We start from the raw sequence: 16,502 nt of genomic DNA, 5'->3' as shown, positions 1-16,502 counted from the left end.
TCCCAGTCAAAATGGTGTTTTTTTTCCTCTGTGTGTAGGGCTATGAGGGAGAGAGAGGGTCTTGTCTTTTTGTGGCTAGCTAGTGTTCGTGTATCCTGGTGGCTAACTTTCTTCCTGTTTGTCCTACGCAGTGTTTGTGGCAGTCCTTGCATGGAATTTTGTAGACAACATTGGTTTTGTCTATGGTTGTACTGGGTCTTTTAAGTTTGTTAGTTTTTGTATGAGAGTGTTGGTGGGTTTCTGTGCTACTAGGATCCCGAGGGGTCTTAGTAGTTCTGGCTGTCATTTCTGAAACTTCTTTGATGTATGGTAAGGTGGTTAGGGTTTCTGGCTGTGTTTGGTCTGCTTGTCGTGGTTTGTTCTTGAGGAATCTGCGGACTATATCTTTTGAGTATCCGTTCTTCTTGAATATGTATAGGTGGTTCTCCTCTGTTTTCCGATGTTCGTCTGTGCTGCAGTGTGAGGTGGCTCATTGGAATAGTGTCCTGATACAGCTTCGTTTGTGTGTGATGGGATGGTTGCTGGTGTAGTTAAGCATTTGGTCAGTGTTTGTTGGTTTTCTGCATACGCAGGTTTGTAGGTCTCCGTTGTCCTTTCCTTCGACTGTGATGTCTAGGAATGTGAGTTTGTTGTCGGTTTCTTCCTCCTTGGTGAACTTTATGCCTGTGAGGGTGTTGTTGATGATGTTAAATGTCTCTTCTATCTTGTTTCATTTTGTGATGACAAAGGTGTCATCTATGTAGCGAACCCAGATTTTTGGTTTGATGGTTGGTAGGGCTGTTTGTTCTAGTCTTTGCATTACTGCTTCTGCTATGAATCCTGATAGCAGAGATCCATTGGGTGTTCCGTTGGTTTGTTTGTAGTTTATGTTGTTGAAGGTGAAGTGGGTGGTGAGGCACAGGTCCACTAGCTTCATGATGTTTTCGTTGGTAATGTGATTGATGGTGGTTGGGGTGTGTGTGATGGTCTCTTCTAAAAGTGTGATAAGTGTTTCCTTTGCCAGGTCGATGTTGATGGAGGTGAACAGTGCTGTTACGTCGAATGAGATCATTGTTTCAATGAGATCAAAGCAATATCTTTATTCGGGCATCTGGTAGATAACTTGCCAGATATTGCTTTAACTACAGAGCACACACCATCGTTTTAGTATTTAAACAAAATGCATTGAATATATGCTAAACAACATTTAAAGTTCAATATATTTTAATAAGTCTTTTGTAAGGAAGGTGTTTTGTGATCTTGTAATCTCAGTGGAGAGTGGTAAAGATTGGAATTTTAAAAGTAGAAATCAAGGACATGATCTCCCAATTAAAACAAATATTGTATTTGTGTATCTTTAAGAATAAAAAGAATCCACAACAATTGCTTAGCCAAGTCAAGTGGATAGGTTAACAAATTGGATGAATTGTGGATGTTATGAAAGCAAGATGGGGAATTTATGCCATTCATTCCATTAGATAAAAGTAGGCAACCACTTTCCAAGTCAAATTCACCATGATTAGATTGCAGGTTACAGCAATAATGTAAATTTCTCAACAGGCTCTATGAAAAAGTCAGAACTTAGCACAAGAATTATTTAACAACATTTGAAAAAATTACATTCCAGACTGACAGATGAAAATCTAACATTTTAAAATTAAAACCAATAACTTGATAAATCCCAGCTGAGAACAATACTAAAGTGCATTATGAAATGCAGATCGATAGAAGACTTTTGTCATTCATAATCTGATACAAGAGCAACATCTTTTCAACCAACACATTGTTAATTTGACTTTCAAATCTATGCTTCCTCTCTACAGCACAAAATTTATATAGCTGACTCAGCCAAAATGGCTCCATGATTTCACCTTAATCTCAATTAAGGCATAATTTAAGAAAAACTTCATTGGCATCCAGAGAAAGATTTATATGGCAGTTAAATATTTGGCACTCTCAATCATCCATTAGCAACAAAATAGGATTTGAAGTGGTGCCCACAATTGTGTGTGTAAATGTTACTCTCATGCAGCATCATAAGCCAAAGAATTGATGAGGTGATACTTTGCAAAATCACAAGCACATCCATCTTTGTTAGTCTCATTTATGGCATTATCATTTACAGAGCAGAACTGATGGAATCTTGGGAACCACTTATGCCAAGAATGCTGTATAATGTAAGAATACGCAATCAGCAGATAAAATATTTTGAAAGCAAATGGACATGCAATGGTAAATATCAATTTTATCGTACTTTGTCCCATTGCATAGCCCAAGAACATTAAGTGCGAAGGAATTGTGTTTTCCAAAGAACAGTGTAAAAATCTGGAGGCAAAGCAAGGGCATTGCATTTTGTTTACTCCAGTCAGCAATACTTTGAGCAAGTTCTTAGATTGATACCAATTTCAGTTTTAAGTTGCCTTAACTGCTTGAAGTCAAGACCCCATTCATCAGTACGTTCCAAGAACAGGCAGTATAGAAAAAAGTTTAAACTTAATTTTAACCGTCTGTAATAAATATACAGTAATTACACCACAGAGTCACAGATTTCTACAGCACAGAAACAGGCCCGTTGGCCCAAACTGCTCCATGCCAACCAAAATGTCCAGCCACGCTAACCCCACTTCCCTGCACTTGGCCCATATCCTTCTAAACCTTTTCTATCTATGTATTTCTCCAAACGCTTTTAAAAATGTTGTTAATGTGGGAATTTAGCTGTCCTTTGAGATGAAGAACAAATGCTGATGTAGAATTTACCCAAATCACCAGTTTGGCGAATTGCATTCAGAATCAGCTGACATGCATGAGCAGTAGTCAAACCATACATTTAATTCTGATTCCCATGTCACAAGTACAGTATTGATTTAACAGGTAAAGCATCTCGTTAATTTATGAATACCTGCGATTTATTAAAAACACTAAGAGGACTAAACCAGTTAATCCCTTTAATTTATTCCAGTGAAATCAAAGGCTGATTTGTAACCTAACTCCATATATTCAAAATTTCCCTATATCCTTTTCTTAACAAAAATCAATTCAGACTTAAAATTAACAATTGACCTTGTATCAATTGTTATTTGTAGGCAAGACTTCCAAACCTCAAGCATGGCATATGGAAATGCTTCCTAAGTTTACCTGAAAGGTTTAGTTCTAAATTTTAGGCTATGCTCTCCTTGTTGGAGACGTCCCAATCAGCTATTGGGACTGATAGTCCCAAATAGTTTCTACCAATTAACCTGAACAGTTCACCATATTATCTTGAAAAATTAGATCAAATCACCCTGAATATTTAAAGTTTATGGAATATAAGTTAAGTTTATGTATTTGGTCACATTAAACAAAATTATGGTACAAAATAAAAGATGTGAAAGGAAACCATCTTGCCAAAAATATATCTTCAGATTTTATGATTGGAAACGTGGCAAATGAATTCTAGTGTATTTTGATATTATTTCAAGTTATTCTCTCACATGCAGAAGTACATTTCTTTCACAGTGTTGCAATTCCTGAGGATGATGTCTAGGTGACAACTGGCTGTAGATATAGTTCACAGGAAACCCATTCAGGTTCTCCTTATTCAAAACAAATTCAGCTGCTCTTTGTTAGAAATAAAACAAGGCAGCAGTAGAGATTGTATCCACATGCAAATATAAAGTTGTTAAAAATTCATAGGTTCTGAGCTTCTGTCTTCTTCAATAGATGAATTAGTCTGTTTCAATGGGATAATTTCAGGGAAGTCCATAAAAGTTAATTGTCCATTAGATGCATTCAATCGTTGATAGGAGTACTCACTGCGGAATCCAGAACAACCATTTTTTTGACAATATTGAAAAATATTTCCTGCCATGCTCAGGATTAAAAGGACGAGAAGGGTGATCAATATGATTATCCAAGCTTTCCTATCAAAAGATTAGAGATATCATTTTAATGTTTCCTTACCATGCAGTTGGTATAATTTCTCAAATACAATACAGAACAAACTTTATTTTCATATATCTGACTTTCTACTGTTTGAAAGAATTCTTAAAAACAAGGCATCTAGTTTCAAACTATAAAGGGAAAGAAACTAAGGTCCAAAACAGTGTAACATTCAGATCACTCAATAGCTACTTCAGTCACCAATGGGGCAGCTCTTGGCAGTCATTATGAAAAAAAGTTGCTAAAATAAGCGACTTAAGTTTTTTTGTATTCGGAGATAAGGTGAAGACACTCAACTGAAAAAGGAATATTTTGTTAATTCAAAGCCTTGAACTAGATTTGTATCACTGATATTGAGGTTGCCATGAGATTTGACCAATAATTTCTCTGCATTTGCAGTGAACATCCTAAACAAAAGAATGAGAAATATAACTAGCCACTCATCTAGTAAGCAAAATCTGTTCTGCTAAGTGCAAAGAGAAGGGAAGTCATTTGGCAAAAAAAAATCAGAGCATTGTTGAAATGGTATTTGAAGCAACCTGAAACAAAGGCTACTGAACAAACAGGTTACAATGCTGCTTATTACAAGATAAATGAACCAAGATCAGTAGCTTAACTAATCCGCAAAGATACTCACTTTTCTGTTAGCACAATTTTGTCATCAGTCATCAAAATGGACTAATAAACCAGTTTAATGATGGAAGAGGATTCCATGCTCCATTTTCCAATAGTAGAGAAGCAGGTAATGACAATTCAATTCCAAATTCATTCCATTTATATACGAAAGTGGACACAATAGGTGTTTAGGAAAATGGCTCCAAGAATGATGGGCTCACTTCAGATTTGCCCTTTTCAGGTTGGACATATTTTGTCCATTTCCACTAAATTAGCACAAAATAGTACTGATGAATGTTGCTTGGACTAGTGGCTGAGGATCAAAGTTTGTAACTAATAGACATAATAGTTTTAATTTCAGATTTCCAGCATCTGCATGATTTTGCTTTTATACACTTAGCTTAACTGTCCCACTAATCTCAGTGGCCCCTTCTGGTCCTGGCTCATTGATTTATCACAGATGCAAATTTTACCTATATCATTATTTGGAGATGTCGGTGTTGGACTGGGGTGTACAAAGTTAAAAATCACACAACACCAGGTTATAGTCCAACGGGTTTAATTGGAAGCACTAGCTTTTGGAGCACCACTCAGGTGGTTGATGAAGGAGCATCGCTCCGAAAGCTAGTGCTTCCAATTAAACCTGTTGGACTATAACCTGGTGTTGTGAGGTTTTTAACTTTACCTATATCAATTTAGTTAATCTAGTTAAATAGTGCATTAACTTTGCTGAAGCAAGATTGACCTGCTCAGGAATTAGATAAGTGGAATATGGCTTTATAGTCAGAGGCTATGTAAATCATAGTGGATGTTTCTTAGCAGTTTGGAGATTTAAATGTAGTGATCAGACTTTGATCAAAAACCTTGGTTGGCTAAATGTACAAAAACACCAACCCAACTATCGTGATATATTTTATACTAAATGAACAACTTAAAATGGCATGTTTTTAAGATGATCAGATTTTATTCCTGGAACTTTTTTTTTTGCCATTTGAAAATAATGTGGAATTATGAACAAAAATGAAAAAGTAATCAGCTTGCTCAAATGGGAGATGCATTTCAATCATACATTGGTTACTGTTACAGATTAATGTCAATTCAAATCTGCATATTATGAGTTACACAAAACAAAAATATACAAACTCTTTAACTTCATGCTGGTTCTTCCACATTTCAGACATCTGTGATCTGAGGCACTGATCCACTGTAGAACAAATAATATGTTTTGTTTTCAGGACAGTATCTAGATTTAAGCTGATATTTAAAGATTCCAAATTATTTAAAAAACACAAACCTACAAAAAGCATAACAGTGATATATATCGATCGATCAGGCATGTCTGCATTCCTATGTATTTACATCTACAGATTCTTTCCAAAGTTTATTCCTATTGGCAGTTTGCTTTAGTGTCAACATGTTCTACTTGTAATTTTTATGCACAAATTTATAATGGAAACTAAGTAAACATGTCACAACACATACATTTTTCTCAGTGGTAGCACTGTATTGGTCGAGTTTTGCATTGCCAGCTTACCAACTTTTAGTGCAGAGAAGCTCAATCCCAAGTGTCTTAATGGCTATTTTTGTATAAATACTCTAAAACTTAAGTATTATAAAAACATAAGGGTTAAATGTGTTATTTTAAAATCGTGAATAAATAAACACTGTGGTTCAATTATTGTATAAAGCACAAGCCCTTCCCTTAATTTTACAGTTAACATGGACTGCTTAAAGGGTTGTGGTAGGTTTGAAGCAGAATACAGAGATATGGAAGGGTGAGAACATGGAGGGGCTACGTAATATTACTTAACGAGTGATCCTGATGACCAATGATCTGGAGACATGTTCAAATACTGTGGTATTTGGGAAGTCAAATTAAATTATATCTGGATACACAATGTGGCAGATTCCAGGACAGTGGTGGAGTAGGACACGTCAGTTGGAGCTTGACTGCTTCATCCATTTCCTTTTAGTTTTCTTCTTGTGCTTTTTCCCTTCTTCTCCCAGCCTCGGATGCCCGGCATGACAGGGCGGCCTCCCGGGCCAGTTGGAATTGCGGACCCGAGGTGATTCCTCAAGTGTGGTCCTACTATAGCTAAGCGCTTAAGACAGACTGCAAACGTTTGAACTTTTAGCTTTATTTATCTTCTACTTAAAACCAGGAAGCATAACTTACAACTTTATTTTGTTTGTTTTATGCTATACTATAATTACCGCAAAGTTTAACTTTTAATTTTATTCTCTCTTTCTACATTGTTCTTAAGATTCTGTATCTAGGTACCCTGTGTCACGACATTATTATATACTTTTCACTGTACTCCTGTGCTACTTCAGTATGTGACAAAATAAAATCAAATAATATTTAATAAATAATGGAAAAGATATGCTTGAAGGAGGTATGAGGTGGACAGGAGTGAAACTGGACAAACCAATGATTTCCAGACTATGAGGGGTAAACGTTTGAGGAACTTCGGCCTATTGCTGTGGAAGGGAGAAACTGAGCACAATCCGCATGCTGACAGCCCCCATCTTGATAGGATCAGAAATGGAAACAAATTCTTTGATAGAATATTGGGTGTTTTGAAGAAAATAGTTGCATTACTTTGAATACCTCTGTATAAGGTGTTACTAAACTTGGAGTCCTGTGTAACGTTACAACTTCCAGTCACTGGATGGCAGGAGCAAATCTTTGGACAATGACAAGCCTGTTGACAGCTCAATCCATACCAGCCCATGGGACACACTGTTGAGAATGAAATAATATTTAGAATAATGTAAACATATGTGCACATAAAGACACCTCATATCTTCCAACAATTTATGTCCAACAATGTCAGTAAAATGAAAAGAGAGGATCCAATAAATCACGGTACTACTGATAATAGAAGAAACTTTGTATTTAAGTTTGCAATCACTTTGTATCTAAAGACTTTGTATCCAAATGCACAAAGTAATCAGAATAAGGTCTCTTGTGGAACAGCGGTAGTAGCCTACCCAGGACAAGGAAGCACGGGTTCAAGCCCACCTGCTCCAGTGGTGTGTAATAGCATCTCTGAAAAAGGCTGATTAGAAAAATTGTAACATATTTAAAAAAAAGGGAGGTGAACTGATGGGAAATCAAGGTTACAAGGCCTTTAAACTGAGGGAGGGGAAGCGGTTGCAGTCAGGTCATATTATTGAAGTTTCCAGAACAAAGGGAAACACTCAGGATCTAACTGCAGAAACGGCAGATAAGGGCTAACAATCAGACAATGGTGGTATGCAGTCAACATGGGACTGAGGTTGTTGTACTTAAAATGTAAACAGTATAAACAACAAGTTAACTGAGCACAGAATGTAACTGGCAGTTACAATGGTGTGGGCATCAGAAAGACATGGCTGCATGGGATCAGAGTTGGAAACTAAATATTCACGGATATGCATCCTGTCAAAATAACAGACAAATGGGCAGAGAGAGCTGGGTTGCCTTGTTACTAAGAAATTGTAAATAAAAATCAATAGGAAGTGATATAAGATCAGAAGGTGCAGAATCTGTTGGGAACTACAAAGGAATAAAGACCCTGACGGGAATTATGAACAGGTATACTAGCATAGTCAGGATGTGGAACAGAATATAAATCAGAAAGTGCACATAAGAAAGGCACTATTAAAATAATCATAGGGGACTTCAATATGCATGTGCAGAGGGAAAAAAAAAATCAGGATGTTAGCAGATTCTAAGAAAAGATAATTGTGGAAAGTCTACAAGATTTTTTTTGAGTAGTTTGTGGAAGAGACCAGTAGCTCTATTTCTGAATTAGGTGATGTGTAATAATGTGTATTAGGGAGTTAAGACAAAGGTAGTCTCAGGGTGCAGTGACAATAACATGATAGGATTCAGTGAAATTGAATCAGGTGTAATGGTATTTGTAGTGATTATAACAAGGTCAGCCAGGTGGGTCTCATTGAATGAATTCCCCGATGGGACCTGTTAATCTGGTCCAATCAAGAAGCCTGATTCCAGACTAACTGATATAACTGATATAAACAGGATTATCAGCTGGGCTGAATATAAAATGAGCAAAAGCGGATCAGAAACTTCCTCTGTGCACTCCTGATGAGGGCAAGGGATCTCTGCGCCCTTCCCCTGTCCTCCCAGTAAATGTATATAGTTTAATTGTATTAGTGGTGATTGCAGAGCTGGCAGTTCATTCCACATACAAACCACTCTGTGGTAACTATAGATTCCTGTAGTTGCATGCTGTTTTATTTTCAATTCTATAAAATCACCTTGTTCACAGAAGTCTCCATAATAACCAGATGGACAGGTACAAGTACCATGTATAGAATCACAAATCCCACCATTTATGCAGTGACATTTTTGGCTACACCCATCGCCATAGAAACGATCAGGGCATACTGTTGAGAAAAGAAATCAACAAATGTGCTAGAAGTTCAATCAATGGTATAGGAAAATGTAAGAGATTTAGCATAAACTATACAGATATTGACATCTTGATATAGATACCTTTTAGTACATGGAACCATTTAGAAAAAGTTTCAGTAATTCATAAAAAAAAAACAAATTTACATTGAATTGTCTGGGAATGAAATGAAAACTAGCTCATCCGATTCAAAATATTGTACCGATGTTAATGTAATGTATGTTCTAGTTCACGGTGTTTCAAAACAAGATTTCCAACATGTAGGCCTCAAATTCTAGCAACTTAGCCTTCCAAAAAAAAATCACATTCAGTCTCAGTTATACTTGCATCTAATTTCTGAATTTCCTTTTTATTTAGTAGGTCTAGAGGTCTGGACAAGTTGTTTCAGAGTTTCAAGATGGCTTCTTGGTAGCTAGTAGGGATACTGTTTATTTGGAGATCTCTCTGTAGCTATCTATTGATATTTCCCATCCCAAATTCTCTTTGCAAAGGTTTACATTTTGCAGATCTTGTATTTGGGCCCAAACTTTCAAGATAACTATTAGTTTTAACAGGCCTGTCCAGTAGTTCAAACCCAGTCCCCATCTTACCTTAAGCGCTTTGGAAAAAAGATCTGAATTTACATATTTTTTGGCAAGCTTGCTTCAAATTCCTAGATCTCAAGGCACGAAGGCCATGTTTTGGTGCTGAACTCCGCTGGAATAAAGCATAACTCCACAGCTGTCTCTAATCTGCACTTTTTCTTTGCTATCAATTGTGGAGAAAATCTGGATTTTCTTGACATTAAATAAAGATCTGCTTTAGTCTACTTTGGCTACCCTAAGGTCTAACTTCTGTCTTTGACCTGCTGGTCATCAGTATATATTTAAATAAAGTTTTAGTTTATATCCCTTTCTCAACCACTGCTGAATTTGGAGACATTGATTTTCATTGTGTCTATGCCTAATGATTCTAATCATTTTCAACTTCAGTCTGTTCCCTACCAGAAAATCACAGCAGAGCTGAAAAACATCAGTCCCTGCTGTGTGTGCCCATGAAAATACTATCAAGAATGCATCTTATGCACTACCCTCAAACAGGTTCTTGATTCCACTATTTTCATCCATCTTAAAACTGAATTTCTTGACATTATGCCATCTCCGGTCTACTAAAATGACCTTTATTACCAGACTTCTGACCAACAATGAACTTCTTCCAACTGTCTCTTGTTTCCTATATTCTATTTATCATCAGGTTTTAATTATGCTGTTTACACAAAAATGAGATTAATGCACCTTATGTTTTGAGTCCACTACCATTTAAGAAATGGCTCCCTTTAAAAATACTTATTTTCCTTTCATCTTCTTAGACATCTCTTTTCCATCATTATGCCTCCTTTTACTACTACCCATTCAATTAATTTGCCCGCAACTCCTTTACCCAATCTTTCCAAACTGTACAGCTTTCTGCCTTCTTAGACTTTACTCTCTCGTAGTTACTCATTCAGGTGTTCATTGTAAGCAGCAATCAATTCTCAAAATCAGTTCTGAAGAAGGGTCACTGGATCAGAAGCATTAACTTTGATTTCTCTCTGCAGATGCTGCCAAACCTGAACTTTTCTAGCAATTTGTTTTTGTTTCTGATTTCCAGCATCCGCAGTCTTTCAGTTTTCACTCCAAAATTCTTGCCCAGCAAGTCTGCCAACTCTGTGAGCACGGTTAGGTCAGCTTGTCAGAATGCCTGTTCTCATTTATTTCTATTCAAAATATTCCATGATACTGCCTCAAGTGGTGGAGACAGAGTTCCAAAATTGAAAAATACTCAAATTTTCTTCCCCCTCTTTTCTGTCCTGAAAGGATGATTACTAATTTTAAAATAGAGTGCCCTAATTCTAGACACACCTACTAGAGTAAATGTCCTTTCCACATCTATTTGGTCAAGGCCACTTAGGATCTTAGAAACTTCAATTAAATCATTAAACTCTCGTACCTTAATATACAATTCTTGCTGAACTGCAAATGTGTCGTATGATAACATGCATTTTAATGCAACTGATGACATTTCTGCAGATTCTAAGTTTTAAAATTTTAAAAAAAGGAATTTGTAGCAAATATTAAACAAAATAAAATGTAAGCATATCCAGAATATGGAACATGCGAAAAATAAAGATATGCTCACCATCACTACAATTGGGTCCCATCCACCCAGCATCACAAAGGCATCCATCTATATGATAAACAGCAAAGCCATGTAAATAACTAGCTTTCAAAATTTAAGTACTTCAATCATGTTAAATATGTTTTTGTATGCCAATATAAATTACAGCATGCAACATTTATAATAGAACTATATTCACCTTTAACCTGATAAACAGATTTAGAAAATACAATGATGATGAAAATGTAGATCATTGAAAATATACCAGATATTATGAAGTTCTGGAAGTGACATCAGAAAAGAAAAATCACAACATAGCTGTGAAAAACAAAATTGTGTGCTATTTAAGTGGTGATCATTTACACTCCACAAGTAATCTAGTTGGTCAATTGTCTAGAGTATTTGGCTAGTGAAAACAGCATTAAGACCTTAACTAAAAAGACACAAAATGAAACAATTAGGTAAAAGAATTGTTTTAAGGTAGATCAATTCAGAAAATCTTGTAGGGGACACAAGAAACAGTAACTATAAAAAGAAATTTTGAAAAGAAAGAGGAAAATGCCAATCAGTGAGCAGTGCAACATCTGAAACATTTAACTTTTGTGGACCTTTAATTGTAAACAAAGAAACTTTAAAAACCATAAGATGGAAAGAAGAAATCATCACAAATTAAAGAAACAATTACAAAGTAAGACTTCAAAAAATTCTGTGTACAATAAAAACTGCAGCCAGAGATCTTGTTATTTTGCACATGAAAAGAAGAAATTGTGAGACAAATTGTGTGATTTATCTTTCACTATCATTTATCTTGGAATTTTGAATTTTTTATAAGTGGCAATTTGTTTACAGCATATTTATGAAAACAAAATAAAAAGTTTTGCATTAGGTTCATAAGGTCAAGATTGATGTTTTCTATTGATTAGGGGCAACACCTATAGCTTGGAAAGAAAGATTTTGTTTCAGTTTACACAATTTGCAAATGTCCTGGCTGAAGATGAATGTGCAGAGCTAGTTGAGAGCTAAAGAGGTGGTTACTTCAGTTTAATTTAAAAGTTCCAGACCTGAAGTGTTTGGTTAAAATGCTGAAGGAGTTAATTGAAGCTGAAAAAGTCCAAGCTCAGCTGTATGAAAGCTCTAGGGACAGGATCAGATTCACAAGGCAAAAAAATTCAAACAACAATTAAATTATATCCAATAAAGATGATAAAGGAGGGAGTTCTTTCTGGTGTGTGTCCTCTAATGGGATTATGTTGCAATTAATGGAATTATGTTTATGTGCTTCAAAATCTTTAAGTTTGTGTTATAGGCAAACAGTTTGGTTTATTCTATTTCTAATTTCTTCCGAATAATACATTTGCTGAATTGTAAAGCTGAAATATGAAGCACTGCATGCTCACGTTTCAGTGAGAAACCACCAACAAAAACAAAGTTCAGTCTGGGGTCTGACTTGTCTAGTAATAAAAGAATATTCTATTATAATTTGAATTGATTAATCAAATCAAAGAAACAGATTGGGTGAAGAGATCAGGTGAGAACTAAAATTATAAATTATCACAATGACTTTCAATACACAGAATCATCGTTGTTAGTACTGTCGGTCACATAGTCCATTATGGAGCAATTCACTCACCCTACCAACTCTACTCCTGGATCCTGACAAGTTATTTCGCTCAAGTATTCATCTAATTATCCTTTGAAATCATGGGTCATCTTTGTTTCCATCACTCTTGTAAGTTGTGAGTTCCAGGTGATTACCAGTTGCGCCACAAAAATACTTTTTCTCTCATCCCCATTGTACCTCTTGCTCCAAACCTGTGTCTCTTAGTTCTACTGCAATCAGCTAACGGGAAGCTTTCTTTAAAAAAAAACCTTATCAAAACCCACTAAAATTTTGTACACCTCAATAAAATCACTCCTCAATCTACTTTGCTCCAATGACAGCAACCAAAACTTTTCCACCCTAACTTTGCAATGAAAATTCCTCACCCCAGAACTGATAAAGCTCCTCTGCATTCTTGCAAGTATTCTCATATCTCTCCTGAAGTGTGATGTCCAGAGCAAGATGCAATACTCAAGTTATGGTTTAATTAGAACTTTATAAAGGTTCAACATAACTTTCTTGCTTTCGTATTCAAATTGGAAAAGTCACGATTGCCCAATGTACCAAATAAATTGTGTCCCAAGCACTAGTCTTTATTATACTGGGAAGTATTTATGCACAGAAGTTGAATGATGAGGAAGATCTTGATTTTATAAAGTAGTGTTAAGATATACTTAAAATCAAATTCCTCGATTGAATAAACCTGACCAAGACTCCTATTAGATTCCCCTTAATGTAGTCGCTTGCGATGGCCAGGAAATTAAATGTAACTCATCTATGGCTCCATAGCGAGATAATATCTTTGGTTGTAGTCAGTTAGCTGGACAGCTGCTTTGCAATGCAGGGTGATGCTAACAATGTGAGTTCAATTCCTGTAATTGCAGAGGTCACCGAAGGCCCTGCCTTCTCAACCTTGCTGAGGTGTGAAGCTCAGGTTAGACTCACCACCAGTTACCTCTCTCTAATGAGAGCGCAATCCCATGCTCCTCTGGTAACTTTACTTGGAATATCTTTGTTTAACTTGGCAATAATATCACAATGCAAAATTCAGATATGAGCCTTCGAACTACAACTAAAGTGGTACAATATCACAGTTGCAATTTTGTCTAATGGTTCTTAATACCACATTCTTAGTTGAATTAACTGTTCAGTGTCAGCTGTGGGTCACCTGGATTTGATTTGTTTTAGAAATTAAGCACAAAAATAAGGCTGATTTTTTGCAGTTGAGGAAATGCTGCCCATTGGCTAAGCTGTTGAACTGAGGCCCCACTTGCCCTCTCATGCATGCAAAAGATTCTATTGCACCATTCTAACAAATAGGGAACTTATTCCTTGTGTCCTAAACAAAACTACCCTCAATCTTAAAACCAATCTAGTCATCAACAGATGCAGCTTGAGGAGCAATTTGTAACTCAGTTGCTGTGACTACATAATAACAGCAACTATACTTCAGTAGTACTTCATTACCTATAATGTACATGGGAAGTCTCATGGTAATGAAAAGCAATTTATATTTGCAAGTGTTTATTTTTATCAATTTAAATCAGCAAAAATAAAAATCAACACATACGCTCAGAACAGATTCCACGTTGAGAACAATTTGAAGGCCCACAGTTAAGGAGGTTACAAGCTGGGCCAGACCAAAAGCCTCTACAGTAACAATCTCCGAGTAAACAATCTCCATGGCCACTGCAGTCTGGAGGCGCACATTCAGGTTCATGAACACACACGACCGTGGAAACAGCCCGAGGGCAGCGCCACATAGGATCAGATGAGCTGTTGAAGAAAATAATTGACTTGGAAGATGATTGTAACTAATTGACAGAAACAAGACATTAACATTCACTGCAATTTAATTTAGGTGTGCACAAATTGATTAAACTATAATATTTGGAGTTTATAATTTAGAAAAACTTAAGATTATTTTCTGTTGCACGCTTGCACTTACCAATTCCTACAGAGTAACTTGGCCTCCAGAGTTTTCTGTGGTCGAGAATTCCACAGGTTCACACCACCATGTTATAATGGTGCCTCCTTTGGAACCAGAAATTATATAGCAGGTAGACAAATGGTGAATCTGAACAGGAATGCTTTATTGATGATGCACTGAAATTGTGCCACTTGCTTTGGTACATCTGATTCGCACTATATTTATGACTAAAGTGGAGTCACAGGTAGATAGGATAGTGAAGGTGGCATTTGGTATACCTTCCTTTATTGGTCAGAGCATATCTGGAAGGAAGTTGTGAAACTTGAAAAGGGTTCAGAGAAGATTTACAAGGATATTGCCAAACGGCCAGGGTTTGAACTATAGAGAGGCTGAATAGGCTGGGGCTATTTTCCCTGGACCGTCATAGGCTGAGGGGTGACCTTATCGAGGTTTTTAAAATCACGTGGGGCGTGGATAGGGTAAATACACTAGGTCTTTTCCCTGGGTTGGGGGAGTCCAGAACGAGAGGGCATAGATTTAATGTGAGAGGGGAACGATTTAAAAGTGACCATAAGGGGCAACCTTTTCATGCAGAGGGTGGAACGTGTTTAGAACGAGCTATCAGAGGAAGTGGTGGAGATTGTTACAATTACAACATTTAAAAGGCATCTGGATAGGTATGTGAATTGTAAGGGTTTAGAGGGATATGGGCCAAGTGCTGGCAAATGGGACTAGATTAATTTAGGATAAATGGTCGGCATGGATGAGTTGGACTGAAGAGTCTGTTTCCTGCACTACTTTGCTGTGATTCCAAAAATCAAATGTCCTTTCTTTATTGAAGATTATGAGGTATTATTCTCTACTGCATTCCATCACCACAAACCAACCTCTCACAAAGCATAATTTGTAATTTTTTAGTTTCCTTATCAGATGGCCTGGATGAGCTGACCCCTTAAACAATATTGTGGATACCTTCATCCTCCACATTATCATCTCATCAGGCACCATGATGGGTATTTCTTATACATAGCACCATGACTATTGTCATATTTTATGTACTTTGGGCTACATTTCTATTCATCTTCACAGATCAACCCTGCAGACCCTGTTTACATAACAATGGAGACAAGGGATCCTGGAGGCCTGAGTGACAGTGATCAGGATGCTACTCTACATGTAATTAAATGCACACCTTTTAAAAATAGATTATCTTTAGTGTTAGCTTCTATAGTCAACATTGTTGCTTTGCCTTGAGGCAGACAGTAAAGTGGTGATCAGGCATTAGATTCTTTACTTATCTATGTAAACAGCCTCATGACTGAGACAATGGTTGACTTTTGCGTAGCTTACACAAAACGATAATTGGGAGTGTTTGCTTGCCGTCAGTCCTGTTCCCAACTTAGGCCTCGTAGATCTGAAAAATTGTCTCAAATTTTAGATCATGACATTAAGTTAAAAGGAAGCAGGAGAAATCTGGCAAGGCATAGAAATATGGAGGACCAATCACATGTAGATACTAGTTGTAGACTTTCTACCTATTGACAGGGGATTCCAATCCTAAAACCCACCCCCTCTTTCTTCACCCTGATCTACAGAGACTGATGTATTGCATCATCAGCGCCTGTCGACAAAGAAGATGGCAGTAACAAAAACAAACTGCATGAAAAGCTCTGCAGGTCTGGCAGCATCTCAGAGTCATAGAGATGTACAGCACGGAAACAGACCCTTCGGTCCAACCCGACCAGATATCCCAACCCAATCTAGTCCCACCTGCCAGACCCGGCCCATATCCCTCCAAACCCTTCCTATTCATATAGCCATCCAGATGCCTTTAAAATGTTGCAACTGTACCAGCCTCCACCACTTCCTCTGGCAGCTCATTCCATACATGTACCACCCT

At 36.8% G+C, this 16,502-nt stretch overlaps 1 protein-coding gene across 2 annotated transcripts in view; it reads right to left on the bottom strand.

The window, feature by feature from the left end:
• Positions 1-1,185: 1,185 nt before the first annotated feature.
• nagpa (N-acetylglucosamine-1-phosphodiester alpha-N-acetylglucosaminidase) overlaps positions 1,186-16,502 on the bottom strand; it is a 42,414-nt gene continuing 27,097 nt past the window's right edge. For both annotated transcript variants that reach the window (XM_043688028.1, XM_043688029.1), the window contains 6 exons: positions 14,243-14,448; positions 11,094-11,141; positions 8,782-8,910; positions 7,124-7,255; positions 5,656-5,716; positions 1,186-3,878 (listed from right to left, as the gene is read on the bottom strand). In XM_043688028.1, coding sequence (XP_043543963.1) covers positions 3,638-3,878; positions 5,656-5,716; positions 7,124-7,255; positions 8,782-8,910; positions 11,094-11,141; positions 14,243-14,448 — 817 coding nt within the window. In that variant the 3' untranslated portion in view covers positions 1,186-3,637. The remainder of the gene's footprint in view (positions 3,879-5,655; positions 5,717-7,123; positions 7,256-8,781; positions 8,911-11,093; positions 11,142-14,242; positions 14,449-16,502) is intronic.

This window comes from Chiloscyllium plagiosum, chromosome 4, assembly GCF_004010195.1.
Source record: "Chiloscyllium plagiosum isolate BGI_BamShark_2017 chromosome 4, ASM401019v2, whole genome shotgun sequence".
In the NCBI taxonomy this organism is placed as follows: domain Eukaryota; kingdom Metazoa; phylum Chordata; class Chondrichthyes; order Orectolobiformes; family Hemiscylliidae; genus Chiloscyllium; species Chiloscyllium plagiosum.
This window is presented reverse-complemented; position numbering and strand designations above follow the sequence as displayed.